At 43.2% G+C, this 26,370-nt stretch overlaps 1 protein-coding gene across 9 annotated transcripts in view; it reads left to right on the forward strand.

Annotated features, from left to right (window-relative positions):
* Positions 1-26,370, forward strand: part of LOC135200242 (uncharacterized) — a gene marked incomplete at its 3' end in the record, with an annotated part of 370,718 nt that overhangs the window by 137,659 nt on the left and 206,689 nt on the right. For all 9 annotated transcript variants that reach the window (XM_064228699.1, XM_064228698.1, XM_064228697.1 and 6 more), the window contains 1 exon segment: positions 19,861-20,047. In XM_064228699.1, the coding sequence (XP_064084769.1) occupies positions 19,861-20,047 (187 nt within the window).

The raw sequence follows: 26,370 nt of genomic DNA on the forward strand, positions 1-26,370 counted from the left end.
CTTCAACCACGTATCAATTCTTTGAAGAGCCTTCTTAGCCGTAATCGAAAACTTGATCTTCAAAAATGAGGACTTCTTCGGAGTTTTATTCTTGGAGAATTGAGAAAGGGGTGATGTCGGAGCTGCAGGCTGAAAATCCCCTTCAAAAAGTGAAAGAAGGCAATTCGTTAATTTCTTATAGTCTGAAGAAGGTGCTTCACCATCTTTTTCTTCCTCAGATTCTAAGTCTTCTATTTCCTCTTCTGCCGAAGACACATCCTGTAAACCAAGGTCTTGCTGCAGAAAATCTTCTCCAACCTCGCGGGAAGAAGCCGGCTCCTGCCGCCTGCGTCCTGCGTCCTTCTGAGCTCCGAGGTTGCGTCCTGCGTCCTGTTCCGGAAGCTTGCGTCCTGCGTCCTGCTTCCTGTTCTCGTAACTTGCGTCCTGCGTCCTGCTCCCGTAACTTGCGTACTACCTGAGACTCCGAAGCGTGATGAGAAGGAGGCAAACCATCATGCGTCCTTTTAGATGACTTGACGGGGAGAGATGCGTCCTTACGCCTCGTAGGAGGATGTTCCGATGTTCCCCACGATTTAACTAAATCGGCTAACCTTCCTTGCATCTCTTCAAGGAAGTTCCTAGTCTCTGTTTCCTGGCGGGAAGTCTGAGCAAGCGGAGAACGACGACGAGAAGGATCATCAAAACGAGAAATTCGATCTTGAGCTCTACGATAAGGAGAAGATATCGGAGAGACTGCTCCGTATTCAGAAGGAGGGCTCCTATCCAGAGAACCGTCGTATACATGAGGTCTTGCGTCTTGTCTTGACTTAAAGGATCTCCTCCTTTTAATCGGAACCACCTCTTCCTCATCACTAGAAGAGAAAATCTCGGGACTACTCCACCGTTCTTGAGGGTCACGCTCATCTTGAGAAGACGTAGGTCTATGCGTCCTCTTCAGAGGACGCGAAACTTCCGCATAACGTCCATACTTGCCTGACGCAGCACTATCTGTAGAGGAAAAACACTTCCCAGTGTCGGCTTTTCTATGACGCACTGCTGCAGCCTGGGACGCAACAGGACTGCCTGAAGGGACGACTGATCGTAAGGGAACCCCTCTCGCCTCCCTTCGACTGTCGACATGCCTTCTCCCTTGGGTCTGGGAGCTTGGCAGAGGCCTAGGTCTAGGAGCACGAGTGAGACGATCAGCCGCCCCCTCCACTACACTGACACTTTCAAACGTACCCACTTTGTCTGTAAGACGCTGAATCTGATCGCCCATTGACGCAAGGGCAGCAAACACTTTCACATAATTAGTATCCTCAGAAACAGCAGCAGGCGCAGGAGAGACCTGAGGAGAAGGATTAACAACTTCTACTTGGGAAGAAGGGGGAGAAATAACAGAAGTATTCAAGGCCTTACTAGAAGATCCTGACCTCTCACTCCGAGACACCGATCTTCTTACTCTATCCTTTTCTAGTCTCTCAACATATTTTGTGAAAGTCTTCCACTCCTTCTCATTTAAACTTTCACACTCATTACATCTATTATCCCAAGTACACAAAACCTCTATACACTTCTTACATACTGTGTGAGGGTCTACCGAAGCTTTCGGCAGTCTCACCTTGCACCCTTCTTTCATACACACTCGAAATACTATACCAGAATCAGACATTATAATAACTTCCAATCGCGATTGCCAATCCAACTTTCCAATACGATACCCAATAAACCATCCAAGTACAGCGAAAGTCAGCTAACGAGTTTCGAATTCTAGCAGGGAACCAACAACGGTGTTGCCGGTTCAGTGGCAGAAAAAAATCTGACGAAAATGGGAATGATTCCGAGCACCAGCGCCACGGGAGCGGGGTGGCGATCACCTGAACTACCAGTGATCTAGCGGTTGCCGCGAGTTTTGAAAATTCTGCCAGTGCGAACAGAGAATATAGCTATATATATACCTGCCAGGTAAGTGTCATACATGAAATTGGAAATTCAAGGCATAAAGTTACAGTAAATGAATGGAGAAAAGAGTGTGGTAACTATCATATCCCCTTGACAACTTTGGTGTTAGTGTAGATTGCCAGAGATCATCAAATCTGTATATTACCATTAATATATTTCCATTGTCAAATGTATGGACACCAGAGTTACATATGAGAGAAAGTCCATTTATTGTAAAATTGCCTAGAAAAATTATAATGAAGTCCCATCATACATTCACTGTGGTGAAGACTATCCAGCAACATGAAAAAGCTGCATAAATTCTGTCTGAGTAAAAAGTCCAAGCTATTATTTAAGTCAGGGAGAGGTCACTTTTAATATAAAAGAAAGCTGTGTGAATGCTATCTGAGAAGAATTAAAAGTTGTTATTAGAGTAATGGAGAAGTCCCTTTTCAAGACACCACAAAAAGAGCATCTTAAATGCAAGAAAGACTAGGAGAACCTTTCTCATTCCTGCAGAAGAAACTAAAGTCTAATTGTGTAACAAATCTCATATAGTAGCAAACTACAAAAACTACATGTAACTTGAATAAAGACTTGGAATCCTATATCAGAGCCTTAAATGGTGGATAGCATGTTATAAAGACTAGACAAAAATTAGCCCAGTTGCCTCCACCAAACCAAAAGATGACCCTTTGATATCTGTTACCAAAAGTTTGTAGAATAAACAAGAAAATAAGGAAAATCAAGAAGAAAATGGAAATGAATATTACTGGAAAAGAAAACTTTTAAATTCTGAAAATTCTATAGTAAACTCAAGGAATTTTCTGAAGGTAAAACATATGCATAATGCTTGAAAGTAATAACTCTAACAGCCTTTCAGTAATTCGTGGGAAAGCCCAGATCATCATGACTAAAGATTTTTACATCACTTTTTCCTTTTTTGGGTTGGGTTTAGATATAAAATAAATTCTATTAACTCTTCTTTGTCCTGTGCTCTTTTGCCTGAATGTCCATCAATTCTAGGTCTTCACCTGTGTCCTTTCTCAATGATTCCTGGGTCTTCCTATAGGTTTTCATCCTGCTCTTCCTTATTTAGTGCTCTTCTAACCAAGTGTTTTTCAGTCCTTCTCACTGAAACTTCAATTTTTTTTTTTTGCAGCTTCTTTATGCCACATCTTTCAGTCATCCTTTTCTTCTAGAAGTATTCTAATGCTTTTTCCATTTGTGCTAATAGATGGTGCTAATAGTTTTGTTTACATAACATAGCTGATGCTCAGAAGGAACAACAACAGCCTTTGCCTATGATTCATCTTATTTTTTTGTTCTTATTTTATTTACACTAGGAGTAGTGATGAAGATTATGTTAGCAATGATTTTGCAGGTACTGAGGGTTCCAGATATTATTAACAGTAGTACAGCTAGTTGTCAACTTACGACCCCAATTGGTTGGTCGCAAGACGATTTGGATATAAGTCGGCCTATGTTAATTTACCGTAAGAATATTTTACTCTGTAATGATATTGTAATCATCTTTAAGTCATATTTTATCAACATTTTCTTAGCTCATTAATTTTATGATCAGATTTAAGTCATATTTTATTACTATTTTCCGTTCATTACCATTAAAACCATTGTATTACCACTTTTAGTGCATATTGTCACTGTATTACAATACTGTACTTTTCTACATGTTCGTATAAAAATTCAACCTTTTCTTTAGTTAATATTAATTTTCCAATCTTTTTATCTTTCTTTAGACACTCGTATTTCCTAGTTGTTATGATTTCTTTAAATTTTTATACCATTTGTACCATCTCTCTACACATCACATTGTGTCCTATTGTTACGTTTGTCAAGTTCAAGTCAAACCTGTTTCTCTACACATCATACTGCTTCTTATTGCTACATTTGTCAGGTTTAATTCATACACTGCATGCCACAGTACAATTGGTTTAATATGCGGAAAACATACAAAAATATAAAATACAGGTGCAAAAAATACATACAAAAATGCAATTGAAAACTACTACTGGCATCAGCTGGGGCAATGCTCGGGGTGGCAGGAGGAGTTGTTCATTTCATAAACATGGTGAGCTTTGTCAGGACTGCTTGCTTCTTTTTCTCATAAATTTCACGGTATGGACGAAACACGATGTGTGCTGTCCGTTCAATCCTTGCAAATCTTTAAATGTTTGGGTCCATTTCTTCAAAATGTGCATGAAGTTTATCTAGTTGAGCTAAACCTTCTGATAATCCCTTAGCGGTAAATTTCCTTTCTGGCAACTCGTCTTCTCTCTCCGCTTCTCTTCTTTCTTCCACCACTCTTTCTTCTTTCAATTTGATCAGCTCTTCATTTGTAAGTTCTTTGTAATCTTGGTCTAGCAACTCCTCGATATCTTCCATTTCACACTCCAAGGAAAGCTCTTTTGACAGTTTCACTATTTTTTCCCCTATCACATTAAGTTCTTGTTCACTGTCAAATCCAGCAAAAGTATTCACATAATGCTTAACACACTTTTTCCATATGCCATTCATACACTTCTCCATCACAGCTTCCCAGGTGGTAGAAAGATTCTTGATATACTGATGAATATTGTACCATTTCCAAAATTCTCGCAGGGATAGTTCTGGGTCGGCATCTATAGCAGATATAGCTTGGGCGAAGGTGGTTCGGAGATAGTTTGCCTTGCATGTATCAATCGAACCTTGGTCCATAGGTTGAAGAATTGGGGTGGTGTTTGGGATTGAGATCAGCTAAGTGCGTTATCCAGCAGCAGTAAAATCTTGAAAGGAATTACTTTCTCCGAACAGTATTCTCACACTTGAGGAATAAAACAGTTAAGAAACCAGTCTTCAAAAAGTGTCTGGGTCATCCATTCCTTATTGTTAGAGCAAAAGCAGCAGAGTCAGCCTATCCTTAAAAGCTTTAAATCCTGGCATGCTTTTGTCTTCTTTGTAAGTGCGTGCTAGCATTCATTTCCGGAACAACCCAGTTTCATCCACATTAAAAATCTGCTCTGGAAGATCCCGCTCATTCGTAATTATTTCATCCAGACTGTCAACAAATTTGCTAGCTCCTTCCTCATCTGCACTCACTGCTCCTCCAGTCACTTGAACATTGGGCAATTGGAATCTGTTCTTGAACTTCTTGAACCAGCCAACACTTGCCAAAAATTCTTGATTGCAGTCTTCTTCGGTACGTTCTTTCAAAGTCTAAAACAGACTTCTAGCCTTCACCTGCATGGTAAAAAGGCTTAACGGTGTTCGTTTTTTAATTTGATCTTCCATCCAAACGTACAACAAATTCACCATTTCATGGATGGGCTCGGTATGTTGCTTCATAATCACTGTTGATCACATGGGTGCAGAACCTTTCACAGCTTCACTAATCCTTTCTTTGTCTTTCAGAATCGTTGACACAGTAGAGTGTGATAAAAGGGATTTTGACGTAAGGAAAAATCTATTTCTGGGCGATTGGCTCGTGTCGCCAGCGAAATATCCTTTAATCTATTATTTCTAGGGTAAATGTACTAACACATACCAGAGAATAAATAAAATAAAGAAAAAAGGTCAGTATAACTGACTCGCTCACTCCAGGAGGGTGTCGGTATGAACACTAGGCGAGTGAGACCACTACCACGAGCCAAATGCCAATAGAAATCTCCCACTACAAAATCCCTCCAAGAGGGGAGCCGACCCACAGAGTGAGCAGCTCGTACTACTACTACTCCATCCCATGCTGCCGACTGCTGCGCCTCTGGTGGCCATCCTGAAGTTAGCAGACAATCTTGGGCGAAGGGATGGGTAGGGTGGGATTTCGCTGGCGACACGAGCCAATCGCCCAGAAATAGATTTTTCCTTACGTCAAAATCCCTTTTCTGGGCTCAGCTCGTGTCGCTGCGCGAAATCGTACCAGAGAAATAGCACAAGATTGTAAACAAAAGTAATAAAATAAAATAAAATATAAAATAAATCAGAATAGGTCTCAAATAAAAGATAAAATATATATGAATAGAATAAATTGCTAAAAGATACATATACAGGGGTATAAAATTATATAAATATGCTTAAATTACCCCTTAAATCTAATCATGTTTGTTAACATCAGGTAATTTACATATATACAGGTAAAATATTTATTTATGTATCAATGGTATCTGTGTAACAGCATGTATCAAAAGTATAATAGCAATTAATAAAAACAATCAACAATAATATATAAAGGAATGTATATGACTTAATATACAAAACCCGTAATTATTATAAAATGATGTATCCCCTAGCATAAAAATAAGGGGAAACATCCATGAGATCAATGTTTATAATCATTTGTGAGTGTCCCTAACCAGACAATAAGGGGCACCCACTACACTATCATAAAAGCAGCTAAGACACAAGGTGAATGCAAATGAACAAGGTAGGAATAGACGAACTTATGGGTGAGGCAGGTAGAAAGGAGGACTGAATCTTCTACTAAAAATTAGCTAGAGTCAGGGAAACTATGTTACCCGCTGCTACTGCTGGGAATTTCAGAGCTTCCAAGGACTTAAGGTAGTGACGTTTGAACACTGTCGGTGATTTCCATCCAGTATACTTTTTCAACTCATCGAAGTTCATATGTTGGAAATAATTAATTGAGGTGGCTACTGCTCTGACATCATGTGCTTTCGGAAAAGAGTCAGGATTGGCTTGCTTAATAAAGTACAGGATTTGTTGCCTGATGCCTTTAATGGATAAAGTTCCACCTTTTTCCCTCCTAAAGAGGGGACCCGATGAAGATGAGGAGGTCCTAGACAGAAAGGCTCGTAAGGTTGTAACTGGGCAAAGAGATACATCTTGTGGAAGGGGTAGTACCTTCCAAGGTTCCCACCTCATCAAAGGATCTTCATTCTTTGCTAAAAAGCTACGTTCCGGAGAAAGTAGGACTTCTCCTGTGGGAAGGAACTGAATATGATCCGGGTCTCTGGATAGAGCCAACAGTTCTGAAATTCTTGCTCCTGAAGCTAAGCTTAATAAGAATAGGGTTTTTCTTAAGAGCATTATAAAAGAGCATGTGTCATTATCGGTTTCGGAAGCCAGTTTTAGAACATCATTTAAGAACCATGAAACTGACGTAGGCCTTACAGAAGGCCTAAGCCTAGCACATGCCTTAGGAATAGACGAGAAGTAGGAATCCGTCAAGTCTATGTTAAATCCAAATTGAAATATCTTTTTCAAAGCTGACTTGTTTGTCGTAATCGTGCTAGTTGCTAAACCTTTTTCAAATAAGGATCTGAAAAAGGATATAGCTGAATTAACTGTCATGATTCTAATATCCGATTCTCTCAGGAAGGTTGCTAACTTTTTGACAGCAGCATCATACTGTCTCAAAGTCGAATCCCTCTTATCGGATTCCAAGAATAGAATATTCTGAGGGTCAATATTCGCATCTCTTTTTGCCGCAAACTTCATGAAATCCATAAAGTTAGGGTTTTGAGAATCCCTGAGGAAGCGAACACAGTCTTCATTTGTACTGACTGGGAGAGCTTGGGACTGGGGGATCTGAAGAGGACGAAGGCCCAGCTCCAAAATTAGAGGATACCAGTTGCTCTTCGGCCAGTCTGGGGCTACTAGAGCCACTTGACCCTTGAATGTCCTGAGTTTGTTCAATACTTTCATGAGGAGATTCACTGGAGGGAAGACATAAATCTTCTCCCAGTTGTTCCAGTCTAGAGCCAGGGCGTTCGTGGCATAGGTCCAGAGGGTCCAGGTTGTGGCTACATAACACGGTAGTTTGTGGTTCGCTTGTGATGCGAAGAGATCCACCTGTAGCCCTGGGACTCTTTGAAGGATCCATTGGAACGAACTGTTGTCCAGTGACCATTCCGACTCTAGAGGTACTGATCGGGATATTTAGGGGCCGTCTGCTATGACGTTTCTTACTCCAGCTATGTGAGTGGAGGAAAGATGCCAACTGAACTTGTCTGCCAGGGAGAAGATGGCTATCATGACGTGATTTAGATGACGTGACTTGGAGCCTCCTCTGTTTTACGATGTACTCTGCGCTGTCCAGGACTAGCTTTATGTGGGAGTACTTGGGTGGGCGTAACCTTTTTAGAGTCAAGAACACTGCCATTGCCTCCAGTACGTTTTATATGGAACTGACGGAACTGAGGTGACCAAGTCCCTTGAACCTTTTTGAACCTGGGAATACCCTCCCCAGCCGCTTAAGGACGCGTCTGTGTGGATGGTGATCCCTGGTGGAGGGAACTGAAGGGGTACTGACATTGATAAATTCTTGACTCTCGCCCACGGCCGAAGTCGATTCTTTAGAATCAGAGGCACTGAGGATAGTTTGTCCCTGGACCTGACGTTTGCTCGCGAGCGCCAGATTCTGGTTAGGTCTTTCAGTTTGGCTTTCATTAAGACGTTTGTCACTGATGCAAACTGGAGAGAACCCAGGATCCTTTCCTGGGCTCTCCTTGACGCTAGTTTGTGACTTAGAAATTGCTTGACTGACTTTGCTATTTCTTTCCTTTTGGTTGATGGAATCGACAGAGTGTGGGATGATAGATTCCATTGAATGCCCAGCCACTGAAAGTTTGACTCTGGAGTGAGTCTTGATTTGGTCCTGTTTTATTTTTGAAGCCTAGAAATTCCAGGAACTGAATCACTTTCAGAGTAGCTCTGTTGCATTCCTCGACTGTTGGGGCCCAGATCAACCAATCGTCGAGATACGCTACTACCATGATTCCCTTGCGATCTGAGTTGTTGCACTACCACTTTCCGCTAGCTTCGTGAACACTCTGGGTGCCACGTTGAGTCCGAATGGAACTACCTTGAAGGAGAATGTCTGGTCTCCTATCTTGAAACCCAGATACGGACGGAAGTGTCTTGCAATAGGGATATGATAGTAAGTGTCTGTAAGATCGATAGAGGTGGTGACGGCCCCACGGGGAAGTAAGGTCCGCACCTGTGAGATCGTGAGCATCTTGAACTTGTAGCAGCGGATGGCTAAGTTTAAGCGGGACAAGTCTAAGATTACCCTTCTTTTTTGTGAGCCTTTCTTTGGCACGCTGAACAAGCGACCTTGAAATTTTAATCTCTTGACTCTCGCTATAGCTCCTTTTTGAAGGAGGTCGTCTGCGTACTCTGTCAATTCCTTGGAAGGAAGTTGACGGAAAGGTCTGGATGGAGGTGGGTTCGTCAACCAGCTCCAACCCAGGCCTTTTGACACTATGCTCTGAGCCCATTGGCTGAAGTTCCACCGGTGGCGAAAGTGAAACAGCCTCCCTCCTACCTGAAGTTCTTCATTGGTTCTGGTAACCGCCTCGGCCTCCTCTGAAGTGCTTTCCCCTGTTAAAGGGGCCTCCCGATCCTCTCCCACGAAAGGAACGCTTACCTCTACCTCCCCCTTACCCGAGCGGTCATACTTCTGAGAAGCTTGACTCTCGAAGGCTTGATTGTAAGCTGGAGAGATGGCGTAAGAGGTGGAGGCTGAGGCTGAGGGGATATCACATAAATTGGCTGTGATTGACCTTTAGAAGTGGAGGGTTGGGCTGTCTGCACTAACGGTACTGTTGGAACTTGTTGAGGAAAGCGTAGTTGCTTCTTCTGGTAAGGTTGGAAACGCCTGGGTTTCTTTTGTCCCTTACCTTTAGGAGTCAGGTCTTGCCTCCTCTTAGCCGTAAGGCCCCAACGATCCTTAAGGCTCTGGTTTAACCTGGTAGCCTCTGACTGGACCTCCTTAACCATAGCTTCTGGGAAGAGATCTGCTCCCCAGATGCTAGACGAGAGTAACCTATTCGGTTCATGCCGAATGGTTGCCTCTTGTAGGACATGCTTCCTACATTCGTCCGAGCAGTGGCAAACTCAAACATATCTGACTGTACCGTTTGAGTCAGGGCTTTGGTCATGAGCTTAAAAATCGGTTCTGATCCATAAGCCATGGTAGCTACCTCAGACATAGCCATAGAATTGATGGATCTGGCTAGTCGCGATTTTGCATCAAATTCAGCCTGAATAAGGCTATCTGGGAGCCTGGGTAGCTTTTCACCAAACTGCTCCATAGCACAGTCCGGTTTGAGTTTGCCAGCTGAGAATGTATTCGGCAAGTCTTCCCACAATTTCTCCAACTGGGGAGCAACGGAGATGTGGGATCTGCTTCCTTCAACTGCGGTATAGGTTCCCCCTTCTGGGCCGCTGGGATGGTCGACCTCTGCGATCTTGGTTAGGAACGGGAGTCGGGGTACTCTCATCCATTGTGAAAATGGTTAAAGGGACTCTTAAATGGGTTGTATCTTGGTGTTAGAACAATCCATGTCCTCTAAACACCTGAGCCATTCTCTCTGAGCCTGGTCTCGTGAGTAGAGGACTGGTCTCCTTAGGTACCTTATCGTCCCGCACCATAGCCGAAGGCGTAAGCCTTGCGTAGCCTATGAACGGAGGCTGGAGGTCTTCCGGGAAGAACTCGAAGTCCTCTATTCTTCGAGTCCCAAATTCCGGTATAGAGATGAGACCGTCCTGGAAGGGGGCGTATGACGCTACTCTCCACGGATTGTTCATAGAGAACTGAGGTAGTGAGTCATACGGAGGAAGTTGAGATCCACTCGTGTTGGACAGTGGAGGAGAGGCTAGAGGAGCTTCTCTCAGCCCGGCTATAATGGAGTCCTGGGAAGTAATCCTGTCCGACAGACGAGAGATCATTTGCTCCATGCTACTCTTTAAGGACCCAACCAGGTCACCCACCTGTTGCAACAGGCCAGCATTGGAGTCCAAAGCCGGAGCTGCTGCGGAGGTGGAGGGGAGGCTCTGAATCGGAACCAACGGTAGCGGAACTGGTGATTCTGCCGGAGTGCGAGATCTCTCTCTGGAGGATTTACTCCTCGAGGACTTAGAGCCGGAGCTAGAAGCTTTAGACCTGGATGCTCCGGGATTCCCAGCCGGAGACTTACGGGAGGAGGATGAAGCCGAAGTCGTCTTCTTAGACGACGACGACGTCTTAGTCAAGGTCATCACTTTAGACTTGACCTTAGGTCTAACCGAAGCGCCAGGAGGAGAATATATTTCGTCACCCGTAAAGCCTTGGAAGGATGGAGAGGTTGCAGGAGTAGAAGAAACAGTTACGCCCAAGGGTGACCCTTGGGTGTCCACCGTACCTACCTCGACCAACAGGTCGTCTATACCTACTATAGGTTCAACATTAATATCTAGGGTCGCGACATCCGTAGAGATATCCTGGTCCTGATCAGTTAATGAGGTAGCCAGCTGTTGTTGGATGAAGGCGATAGTCGGATCCGCCTCTACCGGGTCGACGTATCCTGTCGCCTTGCCTCCGGGGAAGATTAATAATGCCAACCGCTTCTCCAGGATGTAGGGCTGTCCCTTGGCGGCGTTTTTCCCAAAACCGCCCGACCCAGGCCCGCAGGGTAGCCAGTGCGGTATCCCTTACTGCCGGAGCCTGGAAGAGAGGGCGTAGTTTAGATTTAAGAATCACTTAAAACTAAAACTTAAAGTATAACTTAAATTAATTGCCTTAAGTTAATAAATGATGAAAACTTAAGCGCTAAATTAGAAGCGGAGCAGCTACTGGAGATGGAAAACTTACCCCTTCCAAAAGCTGGCTCACCAGATCGTAACATATGGTACATGTCTCATGGTACCAGACCTGGATGTCCCCGAGCGGAGTCGCGCATGGAGCATGGGACCGGCAAACTTCGTGTCCACAAGGGTCCTGAAGTGTGGCGGAACATCCCGGATGCTCACAGTTGGTGGCCTGTAAGTGGGGAGACACATGAGTATCTTAAAAAACATCACTTACAGTCTAAAGGACAGAAGAACTCCGATGCATGCCGGAGCTCGGAAAAAATTTGGGCATAACCCCTCCCTGCATCGCCTGAATAGGCTATAATCCCGGAGAGATCCGGTAAGATATGTAAGGGAGGGGGGATGGTTTAAGGTACTTAAGATAAACTTAAAGATAACTTAAACCTAACACACAAGCAAACCGGACTAAGTCCAGTGCGTAGCGGAGTGTAGTAACTCAGCAAAACGGTAAGGTTGGGGGGGGGAGTAGACCCCCTGTATGCTCCGGTCCACCCTACTGGGTGGACTAACAACTTTCCGCTGGATACCAGGACTCCGATCAGGAAGGAGCCCTAGTAAGATGGGAAAGAGCGAGAAGACATACAGGCTCAAGCTAGCCCGGAGCGACAAGGTAGCAGGCGGATGGGTGGGCAAGGCCAGTACCCCTCCAACTCCGTACCAAAACCCCGGCCGGACCGAGAAGCCGGAGAGGTCGAGACCAGTCTGGGTCTGTCCCGACTCCCTAGCCCCTCCGCCTGAGGGGCGAGAGGGAGGGCAAAGGCAGGGCTCGGGTTATGAGGAGAGCTGAGCATGGGCAGACCGACCCACCCCCGCCCGACTCTATGGAAGAGCGGGAGGGGGGGGAAGAATGACTGGACAGGCGTCTGGCTGGCCCGTGATCACGAAGTGACCACAAGGCGGTAAGACCAAATACGACAACTAAGCCTAGGACAACCACTGATCAGAGAAATGCTATCGGGAAGCATACTGAACTGAAAAGCGGTAGTAAATAAGCCCACTGGGCCAAACCAACTGATCAGAGAGATGCTATAGGGAAGCAACCGAACTGATGAGCGGTAGTATAGGCTCAAAGAGCCAGGACCTAGGCTGAGCCAGACGCCTAACTAACCTAACAATAATAAAATACACAGTATAAATAAATAAATGAAAGAAAGAAAACAATATAGCAGGAGAAAAAATCCAGGAGTGTACGACTAACCCGAAGGCAAGTCTACCACTCAAAGCTAGTCAGAGGCCGATACTAAGAACCTGGACTAGGGTCTGGATAGAAGAAGCCTACGTAAGGTAAAATACATGCATGCATGACAAACCTGAGTAGACCGTACCCTAAGTAAAGCGGATAATCATATAGAGCGAAGATAAATAAGGGGATGTTCTAGGTATGGGAGACCAAGAACGAACCCATCACGAGGCAGAACCATGCTGCCATGCTTCCGACCCCGAGATCGTATTTATATCTAAAAAACGGCAAATACTGTCTCAGGGCCGGAAAAAACCAACTAACCGTAAATACTGAGTACTTAACTTAGCTGCTGCGATAGCTGCACGCTCCATAATAGAAAATCCAAAGAAAGGGCACAAAAAACACAGAGAGGAAAAATATCACAACCGACTCGTGTGCGCTAACTTGAAAGGATGGCCACCAGAGGCGCAGCAGTCGGCAGCATGGGATGGAGTAGTAGTAGTACGAGCTGCTCACTCTGTGGGTCGGCTCCCCTCTTGGAGGGATTTTGTAGTGGGAGATTTCTATTGGCATTTGGCTCGTGGTAGTGGTCTCACTCGCCTAGTGTTCATACCGACACCCTCCTGGAGGGTGAGCGAGTCAGTTATACTGACCTTTTTCTTTATTTTATTTATTCTCTGGTATGTGTTAGTACATTTACCCTAGAAATAATAGATTAAAGGATATTTCGCGCAGCGACACGAGCTGAGCCCAGAAATTCATATGTGCAATCACTTTAACTTGGTTTCCTCCTTCAAACTGCTTAATCACTGTCATTTTTATGTCCAGGTCAATGGCCTTTCTTTCCATCTTGGCAGGCTGAGGAATAGATAGTAGGTAAAGACAATTTCCTCTTGGTAGACATTTAAAAAAATATCCAAAACACAAGACACAAATAGACATAGAGGATGTGCACTGTACCAAGATACTGCTGACACTGAGTGAGCATGCGATCTGCGTGTGTGGAAAGGTGGAAGCTGGGGAAAAACTGTTGTACATTCAGCTGAACACCACTCTTTCTTGCTCACGCCGCTTTCTAGTTGTGGGTGTTTGTAAAGTCGATCAGTCGTAACTCGCATAAGTCTTAAGTCGACAACTAGCTGTACTTGTAAATCACCAGTTGAAGATGAGAGCAAAGAAAAAATTATGCCAGATTATTGGGGCTTGAAAAGGCTAACTTACTGTGTGACTTCCCAGCCTGCTTTAGCTTTGTAAACGTTCGTTCCTTCGGCCCCTAGCTGCAACCACTTACATTCCTTTTACTGCACCTCCTTTCATATTCACTTTCTTCATCTTACTACTTTCCATCCTCTCCTAATACTTGATTCATAGTGCAACTGCGAGGTTTTCCTCCTGTTCCACCTTTCAGACCTTTTACTGTCCATTTCTGTGTCGGCACTGAATGACTTCATAGGCCCCGGTGCTTGGCCTTTGGCCTACATTCTATATTCAATGCAGTTCATGTACCCAAATGCAATTCTTAGTTCTTTCTACTAATTCAGCTTTTATTTACTAGTAGTATAGATATCTTTCCATTTTATCCTTGCTGCAGCTACTTGCTTTCCTTCTTCTCTTTCATTCTGCTCTAAGTCCAATGTGTCCCCAAGGTTATATGAATACTCTTGCCTCCTCCAAATTCTGCCGTTCTCATAATAGGGTTCTCAATTCCTTTATCCTCCCCATTAGCTTTCATGATGCATTTTATGCATAAAAATTCTCGTACTCCGAATGTTTTGTAATTTTGAACACCTCTATTGACATTATCTTGTACATTTCCTGAGATTCTGCTGTTAGCACTAAATCATCAATATAAAGCAGTTCCCAGGGATTCCCTTTTCCACATTCCTATGTAACTTATTCTGTTGCTATGATCAGCAGCAAAGGGCTTACTGCAGAGCCTTGATGGACGCCAACATTTGTCTCAAACTCTTTTGGGACATATCCCACTGTCTTCACTCTGTATGTAATGTTATGGTAGAATTTTATCATTAGCACAATGAGTCTTGCTGGTAACCGATATTGTCTAATTACTGTACATATTTGGCTGGGTATTCTGCCAAATGCCTTTTCAAGGTCTACAAATATATGATATAATCTCTTCTTTTTTGCATGCTACTTTCTTGTGCTGATCTCTGTGGCATGGAATCTCAACAGTTTTTCTCAGCCTTTCATCTAGTACCTTTTCCAATACTATTTTCATAGCTTGCTCAAGTTGTCATATTCCTCAGTATGTCCACAATGCAGTGTGTCCCTTTGTCCTTTTTATATGGAGGTCAGTGACTGATTTCCTCTTCCTAAATGATTTTATACAACAAATACTGTGGTATTCCATAAGGTAAGGAGAATTCATCTTATCCTTGGACTTAAAGGATATGAACTTCCAGGTACTCACTGTCACTTTTTCATAAGCTGTATTTCAGCAGAGATCATTCATATTCACAGCTGATCCCTGATCCACTATACCCTGCCAATAGCAACCAGATTCACTGATCAGAAGCACCAATATGCATTGGACTGTGAAACAGCCTACCAGAGGACTTTGTGCAATTGGAACTTTAGAAGTTCAAGTGAAGATGCAATGCTTTAATACCCTAATAGTACTACGTATTCTCCCTGTATTTTAATACATTTTTATCTATTTATTATTTTATCATTAATTTAGTTTTTCTTTTAATAAGTGAGATGTCTTTCTATACAGGCGGCCCTCGGTTAGCGGCAGGGGTTCCGTTCCTGGCCGCCAACGCTGAGCAATTTTCGACGCTAAGCAATTTTAAAGTCTACAGCCGCTGCACATCTTTCGGAGTACTAGACCAGTCAGACAGCGCCATAACCCCGCAATGGCGCGATAAGTAAAATTATATTTATGCAGTATAGTACTATTGAATTTACTGTACAGTATACTGTACAGTACATTGTAGTATTATAAATACTGTAGAGTGAAAAAAGGCTACCTTTAATCCTTTGGGTGTTTAGAGTATGTAAAGATATAATAAGGTTTCATACAGTGTACAGGTAGCTATAGTGTTCAAGTTACAATTCGTCTTACGATAATCCAATTTTACGAGAGACCAAATTACAATAGCCTAACTTTATCCCATCTTCTAGTTAAATAAGTTCAAAAACAGCAAAAGAGAATAATGAAAGTATGGTTTTAACATGATACTCGTTGCATAAACGTGAACAACCGAATGAGAAACAACTTTTTTTTTTTCTTTTCTAATTACAACCGAATTGGATGACAACATCCATTTGGCTTGTATCTCAACCATCGTACTATAGTAAACAATTACCGTAGTTGTTATAAATGACGTTATGTAGAATAGGACTGAGATATCTTAATGTGATAACTTTATTCGCTATTGATCAAAGGTCAATAGGGAAATATACTGTTAAATTTAAACCTAGTTGTAGCAAGCTGCTAATGACCATTATTGTGCATTGGCAACAAGGATAAAACTCCAGTAAACGTATGCTATCAAACACAACCGTAGATAAAAATTGAGATAAAATATTTTTAATCAAAACTACTGTGCTTGAAAGAACACAGTTTACAGTTGGTTTCACGCTGATAAAAGATAAGTAACGTAAAATTCGTATTACAATGATATAAAAGAAAATTGCAAATGGAATCATGTAATTGTTTTACTCAATAAACATGCTGCCAATGTAATCTGTTAACAAAAAAAAAAGAATTTAGTTCACAATCACAATGAGACATATACAAGTCATATTTGCACCCCAAAAAATGCGCCATGTCCGTGAGGTTGCAGCCCCGCCAGCAATATGACAACATCGTCCACAGTTCGTCACGGCAGTACCGAGCGTAGTCCATCATCTCTGCTACCAGGTATTCCAGCAATTCCTGCGTCAGGAACAGCTGAATGAACCCCAGAGCTGTGAGAGGAACAGGTACGGTGAGTCCAGGTGCTGCCGTGAATGTGTGCATGTTAGGTGGGGTGGGGTCCTCCTACCACCCGTCACTTTCGGACAAATGGCCTTCACAGCATGGTTTCACACTCAAACCCCCCCACCACTGGCCCATCTCCCTCGCTTTCGCCCTCGCTTTCTGTTTCGTCCTCAACAACAAAATTCGACAACTCCTCCTCCTCAGACTCCCCCACATATGCACTAAAACCACTAAATTATAACTCACTTTCAGCCTGTGACTCCCGTACGGACATTGGCGGCAAATATTCATCATCACTTACATTGGGAGTGATGTCCTCGTCACTAGATGACCAACTGCCATCAAAATGAGGACTTGCGACCTGCTCTCGATCGAGCTCCAACAAGTATTCGTCAATGCCCTTTTGTTGGAGGCCTCCCAAACATCTATGAATGCCCTTCAGGACACCCCGGTGCTTCCTAGAGGTCGTAAAAGGTACATGATGTGATCCTTGGACACTTTTGGCCGCACGAGGCTGCACGAAACGGCGTTGAGAAGCTGGGTCATCTTGGTTACTTGGTCCTTCTCCAGCAACCAAGTCCAAAATACGTCTCACATGATCCCTACCGACAGGCAAAACGCACCTTTCGCACTCCATTCGACGTTGAGACATCTCTACGTACATCTTGTACCACCACAAATACTTAAACACTAACAAAAGTTTGGCAAAACACGTTTGCGGCAAAAGATCGCTCTCAGACGACACGTCGCTGATGCTTGCTGGTGCAAGAAGAAAGCAGTTTGCGCATGCGCGGCTGGGTAACGCTTGTAAACAAAACAACAGCTTGATCTGTGAACTCCCAGCATCCCTCAAGGTGCGTGATTCAAAATTTTTCGCCAAGTAGGCCTATAACTATTTTTCCGCGAATATTTAAAAAACTCTTTAGCGTTTACATATTTTACATCAATTAAGCACCCGACAGACAATTTTAATCAACGTAAAATACGTCCAATAAGCGTTTAAGGGTTGAAATACTCATGTATAAGCATTTTTAGTGTTTTATTTTTTATTTTTTTTTTTTTTTTTGTGTTTGAACAAGCAAAAAGTCACAGATTATAGCTATTTGGGGGTGTGTGGTACTCATCCCATGCAAATACGAGGGGTCCACTGTATCTCAGAGCATTGAGAATTCTGGCCCTTCACACCTAGATGTTTTTCAGCCTCTACCCTGACAAGGTTTCTCTCTCTCTCTCTCTCTCTCTCTCTCTCTCTCTCTCTCTCTCTCTCTCTCTCTCTCTCTCTCCTCCATTGGAGTTTTACGTTACTACTTCCATTCCTTGAATGGCTGTCTACAAGACTGGAATTGCCCCCAGTTATGTATCTCTCTGGTCAGAGCTGCTTGTCAGTAGGTAGTGGGGTTTTGCTCAACTACCTTTGCCCTGAAGTTCCTTTCTGCCCTGGTTGTTAGAAAGGCATGGTCAGCCTTCAATCAGGGTTTGATTCTAGGACCAGATCTCTCCTTGAGGGTATCTTGTATGAGAAGCTATTAATATTTCTCTCTAGGGGATTAAAAATTCAGAGGGTCATGACACTCTCTTATATGAGTTTGACTTCTGACCTGTACAAGTCTTTTCAAGGGTTTTTAGACATTGGTCTAAGCCCAGTGAATGTGTCCCATTTAGCCCTGACCTCATCGTTGGTATAGGCAAGTCATCTGGGCTCTTAGAATGCTGGAGATCTGTTTGATTGGAATTGATCTGAATTTCATAATGAGATTCAGAACTGTCTGTCACATCAGTCTGTATCTTTCTCTTTATTAACAGTGTTAAGGAAGGAGTTTTCAGTTGCACTCAACTCCTGGCTCCGTAAGTTGTTCCATGGGCATTGTCTCTTCCTTTGTGGAAGGAGAATTACAGCCCAGCTGAGAGCTCATAATAATAGGGGAATCACCCTATACTCTGCACTCCTAGGAACCTGTTGGCTCAGTTATTACATACAGAGAGGTGGTCGGGTATGATCACCCACATATTGTTTTACCTCTGGAATGTTACCCACTACCCTTGGACAAACTATCCATGGACTAGTGGTGGCTTCTCATCAGGTTGGTTAGACAGCCCAGCTCCCTTTGGGACAGGCAGCACATTGTCTAGGTATCCTGTTAGCAGGAGACAGGATAGGATAGACCGGTTCTCCTCCCTCTCTCTTTCCTCCTTCCTCTCTCTTTCCTCCTTCCTCTATCTTTCCTCCTTCCTCTCTTTTTCCTCTGCCAATAAATAGAATCAGAGTGCCATTCTATGTACAAGCTGGACAAATGTGAATGCTGGTTAGCTGTCTATCTGGGCACCAGTCTTCATTGGCAATAAAAGGATGCAAGACCCCTTCCTCTCTTGGTAAGGGGAGAGGAGGACAGACAATAAATCAAGCACATTGATAATTTGTATGTGTTTTATTGTCTCCAACACATTTCAATATGGGTTCGTATAGTCCAATTAGTAATTGGGTACAAGCCAATTACTTTGATGATCCAAAAGTCTAGCATCTGCTATGTCCCATGTATTCAATATGTATGCTAGAGATACAGGGTTCCTTCCTCTTCTCTTCAATGTACCAGGCAGGTGAACTAACCACTAGTTGGGTCAGAGAGTAACTCAGATTTCTCTTACCAATGAGGAAGTTTCCTAAGTAAAGAATAATAGTTTGTATTTGTGTAGGAATAAGTTACAACTTTAAAGTTAGTTTTTATGTTTTCTAACATACAAACCTAAAGTTTTTCATATTAACTGCCCACACCAGCCACCCCTCACTCTGGTACCTGGGCTGGAAGGCAAAGCAGAGTGCAGACTGACAGGTGGATGGGGTTTCCTTGTTAGTCAGTAGTTTACTACCTTGTCAGTAAATTTGAATGTCTGTTCCAGCTCATGTTCGCAAGCTAAATCCTTTGTAAAGAACCTCTGGTTTGTATTTTAAGAAAAATTCAAATTATTTGAAAATTTGCTATATTTACTATAGTACTGTACTTGCCAAACATAAAATGTTCTCAATCTCCCCACGATTTAGTGTCTAAGAAAAGAATGACGGGAAAATAGGAAACTCACTCAAACTTCCTGCAAATGAGAAGGTAGGAAACAGAGATTATCAACCCAGCCAGATATAACTGTGAGATTCTCTTTTTCAGAACTGTTAAAGATGAATGTTTTCTAAGTATTCAAATAATTCTATCATTAAAATTCATTTTTTTAACAGATACCAATTGGCCACACAAAGCAGTGCTACTTTTAATTGACTTGTATAAGAAGCATTTGCCCAAATTTAACTCAAAGAACATCAAGAAAAAGGGTGTTTGGAATCTATTATCACAAGAAATGAAGAGGAAGGGATATGATCTTAGTGGTGAGGCATGTGATAAGAAATTCAGGGCCTTGAAACATAGGTGAGAATGTAAACTGTTTGTACTGAAAGTATGATGTTTCATGTTATTGGTGGGGTTGGGTCCCTATAGTAAGTTTTCTTTTTTTACACTTTTACATACATTAGGACAGATCAGTGAATTGCTGAATTTGTTTAATCCAACTCCATCAATTTATATGTATCTAACCATATGGTCAGCAACTTTCCTTGGACACGACATACAAAAGCTGAATAATAATAGTGGTACATTGCCATTGCCAGGTAATCATTTATATAGCACCTTTGTTAATAATAGTGATAGTTATGTTGTTTTTTGTGTAACCATCAGCTAGCAACAGCTTGCTGCCTATGCTTATAAAAATTATTAATGTTGTGCTCTTCCATTTTCACATTGTTATTTGCTTAAGTATTTACTGTATATACTCGCATATTATGCGACTTTTGAAACCTAATTTTGAAGCTAATTTTAAAGGGGTCGCATCATTCACGCGGTATAAAATTAGCGTACCGTCTATGCTTTCCCAAATCGGCAGATTGCGATAGTTACTACCGGAGGAAAACAGTAGATCTTTTAAAAAGTTGTTTTACTTGTACTTCACTATATCCAATAATATTGTATGCATTCTCATATTACTATTGTATTTTAAAATACAAAAGAGCGATCGTGCACCATTTGCCTTATTTTGGTTTATACAACATGTTTAACTGTTCTAGACTAACCATCTATAATTTCCAAATCAGTTAAGGCACAACACCGAAGGATTTTTTACTTTTTGTTTTACTCAGTAAAAGAAACATTTGTTACTTGAACTATTATTTTCCTTTTAGGATACGCAGGTAAGTGAAAATTTATCAAAGTAAAAAAAATTGCATAAAATTAATAAACTAAAATCCTCCAAAGTCGCTCTCCGTGTCCGTATCATCAAATACTGCTCTGAATTCTTTGCCATCAAGGCAGTCATCATATTCGTCATCTTCCAGATCTTTGATCATTTCATCCTCATCTCCTGCATCTTTGTATAGGACATCGTCAATTCATATGGAAGGTATAGTCTTGTCACCGTGGCGAGCTCTCTGGCGTGGCTTTTAAAGATCTGCCCTTATGCTAATCTTACAAAAACAACAACTGCCCGTGTGTGACAGACCTTTGAATGTCCTTGAGACAAACTCCGAGGCTATAATTAAGGGATTTTGACGTAGGAAAAATCTATTTCTGGGTGATTGGCTCGTGTCGCCCTATGAAAGTATCCTTAATATCATTCTTTCTAGGCAAAATTAATCTAAAATTACCAGAGAAAAACAAAATTAAGAAAATGTCAGTAAAACTGACTCGCTCACTCTATAAAAGAAGTGTCGGTACGGGAATATAGGCGAGTGGGATCACTACCACAAGTCATTCATCATTTAGACCTTCCAACATAAAATCCCCACCAGAGAGAGCTGATACGAAAGGGTGATGCGGCCGCTACTACTACTACTACTGACGCCACGGACAGCAGCGCCCCTAGCGGTCATCCTTAATCTATGAACATCTTGTCCTGCAGGGTGGGTAAAAGAAGACAGGGTGGGTTTCATAGGGCGACACGAGCCAATCACCCAGAAATAGATTTTTCCTACGTCAAAATCCCTTTTCTGGGCTCAGCTCGTGTCGGCCTATGAAAGAGTACCAGAGAAACAGACAAGATGGGAATAAGGACAAATGAAACCCAGTTGTAAAAAAGAGATATATATAATATAAGTGAATCAGGGACATTACAGTATACAAACAAAGTACTTAAAGCTAACTTATCCTAATACAATGACATGATAAAGAAAGCAATCAATATAAAGTACTTAAAAATTAACTTATATTAGACATAGTAATACATAGTAATGTAATGGCAAAATAACAAGAATGATTCACTTAATTAAGATATTTACATAATATACAAACACATTGTGTTCTACCCTAGCATAAAAATAAGGGTAGAAACACCGAAGTACATTATATGTACATAGCGTGGATGTCCCTAGCAAAAAAATAAGGGACAATCCACCAATATGATTCTAGCGGCTAAGGCTAGAGTATCCGAGTAGCATGGCAATAGGGTGAGGCATGTTGGACGAGGTAGGTAGAAAGGAGACCTGGATCTATACTACAACTACTATACAGTATCAGGAGAAACAATGTTTCCCGCTGCTACTGCAGAAAATTTTAAAGATTCCAAGGACTTTAGGTAATGACGTTTAAAGACTGTCGGTGATTTCCATCCAGTATACTTTTTAAGATCCTCAAAGTTCATATGTTGGAAGTAATTAATTGAGGTGGCTACTCCTCTGATGTCATGTGCTTTTGGAAATGAATCAGGATTGGCTTGTTTAATGAAGTAAAGGATCTGTTGTCTGATTCCTTTTACTGATAAAGTACCACCTTTTTCTCTCATAAAGAGAGAACCTGAGGATCTTGAGGATGTACGAGATAGAAAGGCTCTTAAAGTTGATACTGGGCAGAGAGAAGGATCTTGCGGAAGTGGGATGACTTTCCAAGGAGCCCACCTTGCAAGGGGATCCTCATTTTTAGCTAAAAAGCTACGATCCGGGGCAAGTAGAACTTCTCCTGAGGGGAGGAATTCCACATGACCCGCATCTCTGGATAGAGCCGACAGTTCTGAAATTCTGGCTCCTGAAGCCAGGCTTAATAAGAATAATGTCTTTCTAAGAAGCATTATGAATGTGCAAGACGAGGCTAGTTTGAGGCTAGTTTGAGGACATCATTTAAGAACCATGAAACTGCAGTAGGCCTTTGAGAAGGTCTAAGTCTAGCACAGGCTTTGGGAATGGATGTAAAGTAAGATTCTGTTAGGTCTATCTGGAAACCCAACTGAAAGATTTTCTTTAAAGCCGATTTATGAGTAGTAATAGTGCTAGCTGCTAAGCCTTTTTCAAACAAGGACCTGAAAAAGGATATAGCTAAGTTAACTGTCATGGTTGTAGTGTTTGATTCTTTCAGGAAGGATGCTAATTTCTTAACAGCTGAGTCATATTGTCTAATAGTTGACTCTCTTTTATCTGATTCTAGGAAGAGGATGTTTTGTGGATCAATGTTAGCATCTTTGTTAGCCGCAAACTTCATGAAGTCCATAAAGTTAGGGTCTGAAGAATTCCTGAGGAAGCGAACACAGTCCTCATTTGTACTGATTGCGACAGCTTGGGATTGGGAATCCGTTGAGGTCGGAGACCCAATTCCTGAAGCAGGGGATACCAGTTGCTTTTTGGCCAGTCTGGAGCAATCAGAGCTACTAGTCCCTTGAAAGTCCTCAGCTTGCTCAAGACTTTCAAAAGAAGATTCACTGGAGGAAAAACATAAATTTTCCCCCATTGATTCCAATCTAACGACAGGGCGTCCGTGGCATAAGCCAGAGGGTCCAGGTTGGGGGCCACATAGCAAGGGAGCTTGTGGTTCGCTTGTGAGGCGAAGAGATCTACTTGGAGACCTGGGACTCTCTGGCATATCCACTGGAATGACCCGTCGTCCAGGGACCATTCTGATTCCAGAGGGACTGACCGGGACAAAGCGTCTGCTATCACATTTCTTACCCCCGCCAGGTGAGTGGCGGACAGATGCCATCTGTGCTTGTCTGCTAGCACAAAGATGGCTATCATGACATGATTTACGTGTTTGGATTTGGACCCTCCTCTGTTGATGCAATGTACTACCACTGCACTGTCCAAAACTAGTCTTAGATGAGACTTCTTTGGGGGAAGGAGTCTCTTCAGGGTAAGAAATACTGCCATTGCTTCCAGGACGTTTATGTGAAGCTGGCGGAACTGAGCTGACCAAGTCCCCTGAACTTGCTTGAATTGAGAATATCCCCCCCATCCGAACAGGGAGGCATCCGTGTGAATGGTTAACACTGGAAGGGGATATTGAAGGGGTACTAATTTGGCAAGGTTCTTCACTTTTGTCCATGGACGTAGCAGATTGTGAAGGATCTGTGGAATTATTGACAACTTGTCTCGAGATTTGGCGTTTGCTCTCGATCGCCAAACTCGATTTATATCTTTCAGCCTTGCTTTCAGGAGGATGTCTGTCACTGAGGCAAACTGAAGGGAACCTAGGATTCTTTCCTGGTTTCTCCTTGATGTTTGTTTGCATTTGAGAAATTGTTTCACAGACTTGGCTATTTCTTTCCTTTTGGCCACCGGAATTGACAGATTGTGGGAAGACAAATCCCATTGGATTCCTAGCCACTGAAAACGAGACTCTGGAGTGAATCTGGATTTCGTTTTGTTTATCTGGAACCCCAGATGTTCCAGAAATTGAACTACCTTTTTTGTGGCTTTGAGACATTCCTCGACTGTTGGTGCCCAGATCAACCAATCGTCGAGGTATGCTGCTACCATTATCCCTTGAGTTCTCAACTGTTGAACTACCACTTCTGCTATTTTCGTGAATACCCTGGGGGCTACATTCAGACCGAAGGGCATCACTTTGAATGAGAACGTCTGATTTCCTAGTTTGAAGCCTAGGAATGGACGGAAGTGTCTGGCTATAGGGATACGATAGTATGCGTCTGTAAGATCGATGGAGGATGTGACGGCCCCACGGGGAAGTAAGGTCCTGCGAGATGGTGAGCATTTTGAACTTGTCGCAACGAATGAAAGAGTTTAGCTTTGACAAGTCTAAGATTACCCTTCTTTTTGTTGAGCCTTTCTTTGGCACGCTGAATAAGCGACCTTGAAATTTTAGATGCTTGACTCTCGCAATAGCTCCTTTCTGAAGGAGTTCCTCCGCATAATCTGTCAATTCCTTTGATGGTTCCTGATAGAACGATTTGATTGGAGGGGGATCTTTGATCCAACTCCAACCCAATCCTTTGGACACGATGCTCTGTGCCCATTTGCTGAACCCCCACCTGTGACGGAAGAGGAACAGCCTCCCTCCTACCTGGGGAGCCTCACTGTTGTTGGGCGGGTTGACCTCCGCGCCCTCCTCTGAATTGTCTTCCTCTCGCAGCTCTCCCTGTGCCACGCTGGCGAAAGTGGCCCCTCGCCCTGCTACCCCTGGAGAACCTATTAAAGGCTGGGTAGGCCTGGCTTTCATACATAGAGTTGAAGGCCGGCGAGACTGCGTAGGAGGTTGACGGTTGAGACTGAGGAGACAACAGGAGGATGGGTTGAGCCTGTTTTGAAGTAGACGGCTGTCCCTGTTGAGTAACTGGGACGGCCTGAACAAACTGCTGTTGCTGCTGTTGCTTCTGGTAAGGCTGGAACCTTCTCCCTGTCTTCTTAAGCTTCTTACCAGCAGCAGGGGCAGTCTCTTGCTTCCTCTTGGAAGAGATGCCCCACCTAGCCCTAAGGCTCTGGTTGAGCCTAGCAGCCTCGTGGTGCACCTCGTTCACAGAGGACTCTGGGAAGAGGTCCGCACCCCACATGCTGGAAGCCAGGAGTCTATTAGGCTCGTGCCTGATAGTGGCCTCCTGCAGAACGTGCTTTCGGCAGTTCCTCCTAGCTTGGAAGAAGTCGAAAGCATCAGCTTGTACTGTCTGGAGCTGAGATTTGGCCAGAATCTTGAATAGCGGTTCTGTGCCATAAGACAGGGCAGCCATTTCTGTGATGACTAGGGAGTTAAGGGACCTCCCAAATCTAGTTCGAGCATCGAACTCAGCCTGAATCAGGGTATCAGGCAGCCTTGGAAGCTTCTCGCCAAACTGGTCCATTGCGCAGTCTGGCTTAAGCTTACCAATCGAGAACGTGGCAGGCAAGTTCTCCCACAATTCTCCAAAGGCTGGGAAGAGCGGAGAAGTAGACTCAGCTTCCCTCAGCTGTGGCATGGGCTCATCCTTGAGGACTGCCTGAAGAGTCGCTTCCACTATTTTGGTAGCGAACGAAGAGAAGCCTCCTCCTCCGTCGCGAAAATAGTGAAAGGACTCTTGAAAGCTTGGAGCTTAGTGTTGGTACACTCCCAATCCTCTAGGCAGTGAACCCATTCCCGCTGTGCGTGCTCCCTACTATACAGCACGTTCTCCCGGGAAATCTTGTCCTCTCTAGTGAGAGCAGCCACGGTCAGCCTAGCATACCCAATGAAAGGCCGAGTCAATCCAGGAGGATAGAACTCGAAGTCCTCAATTCTTCGAGTTCCACACTCCGGGACAGAGATCATGCCGTCCTTGAATGGAGCATAAGCGGCCACTCTCCATGGGTTATCCATGGAGAAGGCTGGTAGGGATTCGTATGGAGGTAACTGCAGAATGCCAGTACCTGCTACGGGGGAGCTTGGCTGAGGAACCTGAGAAAGTCCAGCAACACGGTCCTCTTGCTCTCTAACTCTGTTAGAGAGATCCTGAATGGATTGGCCAGACTGAC

Source organism: Macrobrachium nipponense, chromosome 26, assembly GCF_015104395.2.
Source record: "Macrobrachium nipponense isolate FS-2020 chromosome 26, ASM1510439v2, whole genome shotgun sequence".
NCBI classification, from domain to species: domain Eukaryota; kingdom Metazoa; phylum Arthropoda; class Malacostraca; order Decapoda; family Palaemonidae; genus Macrobrachium; species Macrobrachium nipponense.